General features: G+C 35.3%; 2 protein-coding genes across 3 annotated transcripts; one reads left to right on the plus strand and one right to left on the minus strand.

Moving 5' to 3' along the window:
* Positions 1-339: 339 nt before the first annotated feature.
* Positions 340-1683, minus strand: LOC116174749 (WW domain-containing adapter protein with coiled-coil homolog). Its single transcript, XM_031492724.1, has 5 exons — positions 1424-1683; positions 1287-1320; positions 851-1067; positions 663-799; positions 340-606 (listed from the first exon to the last, which is right to left on the minus strand). Exons 1-5 carry the CDS (start codon positions 1462-1464, stop codon positions 355-357), a joined length of 681 nt encoding a protein of 226 aa, XP_031348584.1. The 5' UTR covers positions 1465-1683; the 3' UTR covers positions 340-354.
* Positions 1684-1858: 175 nt separating this feature from the next.
* LOC116174750 lies at positions 1859-6110 on the plus strand. 2 transcript variants are annotated; one of them, XM_031492726.1, is made up of 4 exons: positions 1859-2044; positions 4850-4953; positions 5001-5115; positions 5192-6103. In XM_031492726.1, exons 2-4 carry the CDS (start codon positions 4854-4856, stop codon positions 5205-5207), a joined length of 231 nt encoding a protein of 76 aa, XP_031348586.1. In that variant the 5' UTR covers positions 1859-2044; positions 4850-4853; the 3' UTR covers positions 5208-6103. The 2 variants fall into 2 exon arrangements, with proteins under 2 accessions (XP_031348586.1, XP_031348585.1); XM_031492725.1 differs by lacking the exon at positions 1859-2044 and adding an exon at positions 2118-2375 and having other exon boundaries at positions 5526-6110.
* The last annotated feature ends 3446 nt before the right edge of the window (positions 6111-9556 follow it).

Here is a 9556-nt window from a genome sequence, read left to right on the forward strand (position 1 = left end):
TTGAATAAGTTTCCATTCCATTCCAACTACGGATACTTCTCATTAAAATGAATCTAATGTCTGGTGTAATGAGGATGTTTCCTTGTTTGATTTTACCTCCAAGTCGTCCTTTAAATGCGCAGAGGGAGCAAGACCATGTCCTAAGTAGGGGTGAACCCCGCCTGGCCGCTGAGGGGAAAAAAAAGCCAGTAAAAAATAAGAGGTGAAGAAGCCAACTAAAATGCATGATGAATATGTGTTGGTCGTGCTAGTCTGTACAGCAAAAAGAAGAAAGTATTGCCAGAAACAAAAATAAAGATCACACCTCGTATTTGAAAAATGCCCTCCCACCTTCCTTTTAATCAAAATTGTGTTTTAACAAATCTGTTTGCTTGTGTACCCGTACTTACTTGCACTCGAACGACTGGAGCTACTATAATTACGATCAGCGTCCCGATCTCGCTCCCTATTCCTAAAACGGTCCCTCTCGCGTTCCCGTTCGATCCATTCACGCGGCTTCTCCCACTGCGACACCTCCGTTTTACAATTATAATAATACTTCTTACCGGACGAGCTGATATGCTCCGACCAATCGCCGACTCGAGTTATCCTCTCGCGTTCTTCCCTCTATAACACAATCGTTTATAATTTAATCATACTCTACAAATGACAAACGTTAGCACCTTATCGACACAATTATTGTGTATCGGCTTACGGTCGCGCAACGTGGAATTTTGCGTCTTTACGCCCGACTCGCTCCTGTCGTGATTCGTTCTATACTCCAAATCCCTACGTTTCTCCTTCGGCGATCTGGCACAATCTGGAACGGGCGACGAGTTAATGAACTTGTTTCGCGCGAAGAGTTGTATACCTGAATATTTATCTCTCGTAGGCTTGTAGTCTCTGTTTTCTCTCTCCTTTTCACGTATTTTCTGTATATAGGAGCCTTTAGATTGGTAGATTCTGTCCCGGTCACGCGGAGATTGTGAGTCCGGACTATCCGATCGGTAAGTTCCATTGGGTGAGTCTCTAATACGTTCGTACCTATCACCGCTCGAGCTGTAGCTCTTTGAGTTATACTTTGAATTCTACATTGAGAAAAACATGACAAAGGTTAGATTAATTCTTTGACAGGTAGCCATATTTATTAATTATCTTTATTTTTGCTACAATTTTGCAAGTAAAGGGGGTAGAACGAGAATGATATAATAATTTGAGTGATGGTGGTCGAGAATTTGGGATAAATTGAGAAAATTCAGTATAATCGGACCATAAGACCGTCGATTTGGGGTTTGTTTATACATTACCTGGTAGGGATGGGTCTGATGCTTTTCGAAGTACCTGTGAACAGAAAATGGAAGGTTACATTGTATAATCAAGATTAAAGCATTGGGTTTATCCCGAAAAATCGGAATTGTAATAAAATGCTTCCGCGAATCCCTACCCATCGTTCATCCGTTGCGTTTTCCTTGCATGCATTACCATCAATGCAAGTGTCTAGAAATGATTTCTGGCTTCTACAAAAAGCCGCTTCGTCATATATGCATATAAACAGTAATAACGGTTTTGCCCGCTTAACGTCTAACTTTCCTCTCGGACGCCATGTCACATAAAAGGGGAACAAATTCACAGCTGAAGGTAAATGCTCTCAATTTCTTCCGATGGCTCATTGGTTGACGTAGGGACATTCGCGTACTGCCAACCTCGCGCAAACAAAACACACCAGAACCATTCCTGTTTTACGCCCAAATAAATAATACTAACCGAAACGGCCTTTACTTCTTGCCTTCGATGATAAAAAACCGCCACCCGCACCGCCACCAATTACAATTACACCCAAGAACTCCCTCGGGAATTTTCCCGCATTACCACATATCACCAACGACAGTTGCCAACCTGAAATTGCCCCTAAAGAAAACCCAGGATGCTCCAACATGTACTAATACATAAAATAATACACATTTATTTATCGTGACTGCAGTAATTTTTTTAAAAAAGTGCGAAATTCGTTCTTCTAATTATAGTGCCGACACGCGATCTATTTAAATGCAGTGCAGCTAGCAATGTAAGTATTTTAATTGCCCACGACCCTTTTAACTTTAAAAGGAAAAATGGGGGCTAAACCTCTGCCCTCAAACACAACCCATATCCTTTCGAATTGGTAAAAGAGAATGTCCACCTTTTAAATCCTTTTTACAGTTAGATGCGTGACCTTTTTGTGCATAGGCGGTGTGCTCGATTATTTGGAGGAAAAATCCTAATGACTCACTTGATTGCATTTTCGCGTTTTAATTACTGGTGTAATTGCAAATAGATTGGAATTTTCGGTGTAATTAGCATTACATAATGTAGTGGTGCACAGTTTTTTGCTTTTCGAGGAAACCTTATTTGGAAAGGTAAGTGGTAGTGGTGAGATTAGCAATTGGGGGGATCATTTTTTCTGCAGCACCCAAAGGTAAATACAAACTTAACCTAACTTTTTCTGCAACTCTAAAGGGCGATGTAAACAATTGAATTTGCCAACCCTTCAGCTATTGACAACATTGTAGACAGACCGACTTCGTTTGTCGTTCATGCTTGAGTAACAAATGACGTGTAATTTGTTGGCATAGCTTACTAAAACATTTATGTTTGATTTACGGATTCATTGTAAATGTGCTCGATTGGCAGCACAGAGAAGTGCCCATTTTTCTCTATGAATGAGCTTTCTCTTATTCACGGAGGCATATCGTAAACGTCTCGTAGGACTTCTTTTTAGTTTATGAAGTCACTTTTTATTACAATAACTTTTGTACTAGACCTAAAAAATGCAGTTTTGTAATAACAATAAACAGGGGCGGCTTGTCTAGTAGTATTTTGTTAAATAATTTCTTTCTGGGTATGATAAATAATTTCTAGAAAGTCATCTTCCAACTGCAGCTGAGAGTAGCTCCGTAACATAATGAAATCAAACACAAAGTAAATCGGGCATAGCCGAAGTGAACGTGAAGATGAGCCGCAACTTGAAGTAGGACTTCAGTTGTTTTCTATCAATGGTATTCTATGAAGGTTCAATTTTCCATCTGAACTAACTTTTATTTATTTTAGTTGATGTTGGCACTATTACCGTGTATATCAATTTATAAAGTGTATTTTTTTTCACATCAAATCAAGTAACTGAGAATAAAGTGCGAATATTTAATTAAACTTATTTGACAGGCCCAGATTTATTCATCTGCTATTTAACTGCATTACTTACTGCTAGCAGCACATGAGAAGGCTATGTGCAGATTCTGCAGGAAGAGCCAACTGGATCCGTGGCGTACCAGTAGGTGCAATTAATAGAAAATGAATAGTAGGGATGCGTCATCTTATGCCTTCTTACGTGCCGGTACCATTACCTATTTCTACTGATTATTACAATAAAGTAATGAATTGATTTTTTAAGTGAATATACAGAGGAAGTGTTCAATTTTAAGAAGCACTCACTGGTTTTTATCGGGTTAATCTTGGGGGTTAATATTATCATATTAAACTGGTGGTGGTTCGAGCACACCACCCAACTTGAAATGTCACGAGCCGCCAATGATTACATGATTACTTAAACCTCGAATTAAACTAATAAAATAATGACATTATAATAGGTGAGTGAGTACAATATGTAAACAATTAAAGAGATATGTTTACTTTTGGATAAATAATTATTTATTTACTTTTTTTAATTTTTATTTTTGAGTGGACTGTTCTATCTCGTGCTCTACCAACCCAACCCACTATACATTTACAAATATCCAAGTACCTAATGTGTTCGGAATAGCAATGATTTCATTAATGTTGTCTTGTATGTTATACCACGATCGAGGCCACCACTTATCTGGAGGTTTTAGCTACTTCCAATGTGTTTTAGTAGGACTTATTGCCCAAAGTTGGTTTATTCTATTTGAATTTGTTTTCTCAGTATCTATTTCTCCTTTTAGAATTGTGTCAAATACGTGTTAGTCGCTTCTGTCTGTTTGACTGATACTGACTGCTCCTTTGTTGGGGGGGAAGGGGAAGAAGAAGAATCAAAAACCAACAAATATTTTGCCACTTTTTCCCACAGAAAACAGTTACTCCACTGTAGTAATCTTCTTGGAAATCAAATCCTCTGGAATCTTCTCCTTTGAAATCATGCCAGGAATTATTTCTGGAAGTTTCTTAAAATCCCGTGCTCGTAAAACTTCTTTGATCTTACAAATTTTTTTTTCATTTACACTAATGTTCGAGAGTCTTTTATACACAAAGAGTGTTCTACGAACTGAGTCTTTTATAAGAGGCTTCAGTATCATGAATCTCAAAAAGTCTCTTAAGAGCTTTTGAGAGTCTTTCAGAGTCTTGTAGATTGTTTTTGAGCCTTTAAAGTCTTTATTGGTCCCTAAAAGCTGTGCCTTTAATAATAATAATAGTAATTTATTGTGAAAAACAAAGATAAATGTTCACAAATGGATCAGAGTTGGCGATCTTCCACTCTTCTAGTAAAAACTGTTTCATAATATACACAAATCAGCAGTCTCTTTTCCTCGCGGGTATTTTCCTGGTTTCCCGCTGTCCAGTCTGGAATGTGAAACTGAATTTTAGAAAACTTTAAAAAAATGTTGTTAAGAGGTCTTCCTAGAAATCTTCTTGTATAACTTAAGAATTTTCCTAGGGACTAGACAGAGCGGTTTTGCCCAGCTTTGTAAAATATACTTCACATTAACAGGAATTATACAGGATGATCATCGTGAAGTACCTACTCTGTTGAGTGTTTCTCTGCATTTCAATCATTTTTTAAATTCGTGGATTATTTCTACTGACAAATGTGTAATAATAATATTTTATCTGAATCTGAATGTTGTATTCTTGCTTTCAGTACAATGGCGCATCGCCAAGACTATAGCGGGACGTTTCCAGGGAACTCCTACAATGACTTGTGCAATTCGTTTGACAAAGTACAACTGCGAAATGCATCGAAAGGTGAGTTCCATTTAGCTTTCGTAGTCACCTGATCGTTTCAATTTCAGATTGCCTACTCACGGATTATTGCGACATTCGAAGTCGGCTGCTTTTGTTGCAAAACGATGAAATGGATCTTTCGGTTCCATCAAAACTGGGTGACATAGTACAATTATTACGAAGGTAACATATTTGACAATCATTACGTTTCATTGTGCTTTGCAATATGGCGAATTAATATCACGCGATTTATTTACAGGAACCAGTATCTTTGAAAGCAATTTTATTCAATCAATCTTTTATTATTTTTCAATAATTCAGATTAATAACAACTACTTTTGATTATTTTTTTGATATTGATGATTCATTCAGATTTTCTTTCTCAATTTATCACTAATTTCATTCAGTAATGAGATCAGCAATCCAAGAAAGAAGAAGGAATCTGCGAAGAATGCAACAGACGAAGAAAGATTTATTTTAAAATTTGCACAGTACTCTTTGAACAATTCACTTCACTCAAGTTTATTTCAATAGATAATTAATTTGAATTTTTTGAATTTTTTTGAAATGATTTAGAGAGCCATAAATTACAGGTTTATCCAGGAGGCCCCTCGACATGTACGGAAGAACAAGGAACACTTGGAAGATGTTTACAAAATGCTAATTTTTCTACACAACTATATTTCTAGGCACATTAAGGTATTGACATTAATTCTCACTCAAAAAGTTTATTACAATATTTTGGATTTTTGAAAATGTTTGCATGCAGTCTGAAATTTGTGAAAACTACATTTTATAATTAATGCCAGTTCAAGGGTTTGTATACATATATCATTATCCCTGGTTGTTGAGTTTGCACCTCTAAAAAAGAGAGAACCTTAATCTTAATTATACTATCTTTGTGATTGATACGAAAGTATTTTCACTCGTCTATAATTCCTGGAGGAAAAAGCAGTATACCTGTATATATGGTTTATTTATTTCATCGCAATTAGTCTCCTCTGACAATAATTTTTCATCTTCAGTATCGCTTGTTTTCTGTACTTTATGTTTTGTCTTATATTTTGTGATCAATAAATAGTGCCATCTTTCGTGCTTAGTTGTTGTGTTCTTATTTTTGTGTGTATCTAACCAATGCTATCTATTTTTATATTTTGCTTCTATTGCTTGCCATCACTGCACTTGCATGCTGTTTAACGTATCGCTTACCTGCATTTGTAGTAAGTTCCTTACCTTGGTTATTACACCTTTTTTTTTTAAATCAAACCATGGGTTAAAATGTTACATGTGACTCAAAAATTTCGGTTTTTTTAAATTAGCGACTTTATCTAGGTGTTTCAGTAACCCCTTTCAGATTCTGGATAAAAGTTCGCTGCCACAAAATGGTGCAGTAATAAATGGGGGTGTGTGGAAAAAATTCTGATCTTGACGAAATTTTTTATCTGGTTGTTTTTAAATGTGCAGATCACAAATCCTAAATTTTCGAATAATCAAAAAAAAATTGCAACGTTCTTTCCTTTCTGGACAGCAAAAATTGTCACAATTTCATGAAATTTGTGGGGTACTTTTTTTCCAAATTATCAGTTGTGCACTCAAGACATTTTCCAACCTCTTGTGTTTTGTTGTTGGTTGCTGAGAAAAAAATCCAAAAGAAAAAACGCAAATTTTGGGAGTTTTGGGAAATTGATACGCCAGGGCCAATCTTAAGTATAGAAGTTGTAGATCTTTTTAAGACTAATATTTGTCTAGTTAACTAATTATTGAGTTTCAAACACATTTTTGCTTGCAGTATTTGGGGGAATTTTTTTCTTTCTTTTTTTTTATATTGAAATGTCGTTTTGGTATTGAGAATTAGACGTTAATGGGGATTTACGATAATTCCACCGGTTTAACCGAGCTGGTAGATTTTGCGATAGTCACCATTATTGCGACAATTGTTTCTATGGTGATTTCTTTCCCAGTTAGAACGGTTGAATTATCGTAAATCCTCATTGCTATCATTCTGTTGCTATATACAGGCTGTTTCACGCAAACCGTTACTTAAAAGTATTTAGCATAGTTTTTCATGATCTACGAAAACATTATCATGATTCATGATCATTTCATTTCACAATGTGGGTAACAACTTTCTTATTTTGAATAGAACACGCTATATTTATCGGATTTTCGAAATCTACATGATACGTTTGATACCACATTTCCCTATATCCGCATCTAAGATATAACAATAGTATAATAACTAAGGTACTGAAAAAAATCGATAATTCACTAATTAGCTCTTAGATTTCTGAATTGGTTTGTTGATGCTTCTTTAATAGTGTAATAGGTTAATAGTAATTGTGTTATCGATTGCAATTAAAGCGCGTTTCTTTTAAAAACGTATTGAGAGGGCAATGACAAAAAATTAATGTATTCGTAAAATGGATTCCGAAGGTGTTACAATTTCTATTGTATCCTGATTGCATATATATTTTATCATTAGCTTTTAAATTGATCTTTGGGCTTGTGTAATTATAGTTATTTATTATCGTTTTATCGTCATGAATAATACAACACTTTTTTTTAATAGCAGAAGCCATAAATCTTTGTAAAGGTTCTGACAATTCTGACTTTAATTTTGACGTCAACAATACTAACCTTATGTTCTGCCGTCGCGGTCGTTCCAATAGAAACAGCATTGTAATATGTTCTGAATTTCATTTTATTTCGAGCTCCGCGTCTCAGTTGAAATAAGAATGACAGATGTCATTTGAATGCACAATCATCTGTTTGTCTTTATCTACGCTTGCGGTTAAAGTGATCACTTCATCTATTTTGTTTTTATAGCATTTGAACAGGCACAAAAAAAATTTAAAAAAATACTTTCTCATTGCCACTTTTAATACAAGGTTTCGTTTCGGAGAAATCATCAACTGTTGATTTTTTATATACGTTTTGCATTTATTTATTACACATTTTGGGTGATGGGTCATTCTCTAGATCTTACCAGGCTTTCTGATAGTTGCTCTATGTGTTCTTAGAACATTTACCCTGTGCCGAAGAAGGCTTATATTGTTTTGCATTTTGTTCATGTATTCTTTATATTCTGTATCCTCTCGTTGTTGGATCTGTCAATCTGTATATTCCGTAATGAATATTTTTTAAGGCGACTAACATATCACTCTTTCTTCTATTGTATTATTTAGCAAATTTTATTGTAATTTTCATTCCTTCCAGTGCTTATTCTCTTGTCTTTTTATTTGTTAGAGTTCTAGATTTTTCTAAATATACTTTTTTTTCCTTGAAAGTTTTAACCTTTTATAGTATCTGGTGCCTAAACTGCTATGTCATACTAGGCTACTTTGGGGTACCTACCTACTTTGAGTACATCTGCCTTGTTTAGAGACTTGTATCGGTTTAGGGGATCCAAGGGTAAACTCTCGTTGATACGGTTAGAAGTCAAATTCCAAGCTGGAACGGGCCACCAGTGCTAGTATACAGTATGTTCGAGATAAGAGGGTTATTTCAACATCCTTTATTTGGCGAGATACAAAAAAATGTTGTATGTGACACTATGATCTATCTAATTTAGATTGTATCGCGCATTCAATTTTGTGAACAGAAGTGTTGATCTATGAATAGTTCCTCACGCCTCCGTCTTTGTTCCTTTGCTAATTTCGCATTTCCACAGGAAGTTTTCACTTAGTGAATGGTATAGTCTGGCAGCACTCCATTGTCGCTTTTTTAATTTAATTACTGTTTTAAAGTATCGTCCATATTTATAAGTAATGGTAGGCTTAGCACCCGTGTTTGTCGTAACCTCCTCCCCCTCCCCTCTATGGGCCATTCTTTTAAAGGGACAATTAGCCTTAAATGGAAAGTGGAAATCATACGCTTTTAACAATTTACACACAAAGGTTCTTCTCTATTAACTACTTTTTTTTTAATATTTAGTCGCAGTTTGTAACACTTCCGGTTAGTCACCAACTACTTTATTTTAAATGGCAATTCTTATTTTTTATTCCACATTTAGATTCCGCTTTGAATATTAAGGTCAGTTTACTACTGTTTTGGAGATATTTGTATTTTAAATATTAAAAACTGCTGGTTATTCGAATAGGTAATCATCATTTTTCATAATAATCTACGGACTCTTCACAAATTTGGAAAAAAAAAATTGTTTCAATTTTTCCAAAAAAATTCGGATTGGCATTGTCCTATACCTACAATTGAAAGTTTTCAAATTATTTACATTTTCTTTATAGCGCTTAGTTTAGTTGAGGTTGCACCATTTCTTTCAGCTTTTTTTTAGGCCTGATTCATATATCTGAAAAAATGCTTGAAAAGGATAGGTACATATCTCTGTAGTCGGAACAGTATGGTCTCCCCCTGTTTCTCGGTTGCCGTACTCCAAGCTTTAGTGAGGATTTTGGTTAGCATTTCTATCTCTTCGGCTTCTATATTTATTGCCTTCTCCTGCGTTATTCTATCGCGCATTGCTGATATGCCGTTCTTTTCTCTGTATCTTTTGTCTATTTTAACCTTCCTAACACCGGGTGATTTTTAAAACACCTAATACCGGGTGAGGTCCACGGGGACCCCAGTCTCTTTTTCATTAAAATGGACATTATCTTGCAAATTTTAT

Source organism: Photinus pyralis, unplaced genomic scaffold (assembly GCF_008802855.1).
Source record: "Photinus pyralis isolate 1611_PpyrPB1 unplaced genomic scaffold, Ppyr1.3 Ppyr1.4_LG6, whole genome shotgun sequence".
Classification (NCBI taxonomy): domain Eukaryota; kingdom Metazoa; phylum Arthropoda; class Insecta; order Coleoptera; family Lampyridae; genus Photinus; species Photinus pyralis.

What these genes read in the sequence shown, in the direction of transcription:
- LOC116174749 (XM_031492724.1), bottom strand. Translation starts at nt 1,464, where the DNA reads ATGGTAATGCATGCAAGGAAAACGCAACGGATGAACGATGG. An exon ending in ACGCAACGGATGAACGATGG is followed by an intron (nt 1,321 to 1,423) that starts GTAGGGATTCGC and finishes TTCTGTTCACAG; the next exon opens with GTACTTCGAAAAGCATCAGA. An exon ending in ACAATAATTGTGTCGATAAG is followed by an intron (nt 607 to 662) that starts GTGCTAACGTTT and finishes ATTGTGTTATAG; the next exon opens with AGGGAAGAACGCGAGAGGAT.
- LOC116174750 (XM_031492725.1), top strand. Translation starts at nt 4,854, where the DNA reads ATGGCGCATCGCCAAGACTATAGCGGGACGTTTCCAGGGAACTCCTAC. An exon ending in ACTGCGAAATGCATCGAAAG is followed by an intron (nt 4,954 to 5,000) that starts GTGAGTTCCATT and finishes TTTCAATTTCAG; the next exon opens with ATTGCCTACTCACGGATTAT. An exon ending in ATAGTACAATTATTACGAAG is followed by an intron (nt 5,116 to 5,525) that starts GTAACATATTTG and finishes CATAAATTACAG; the next exon opens with GTTTATCCAGGAGGCCCCTC.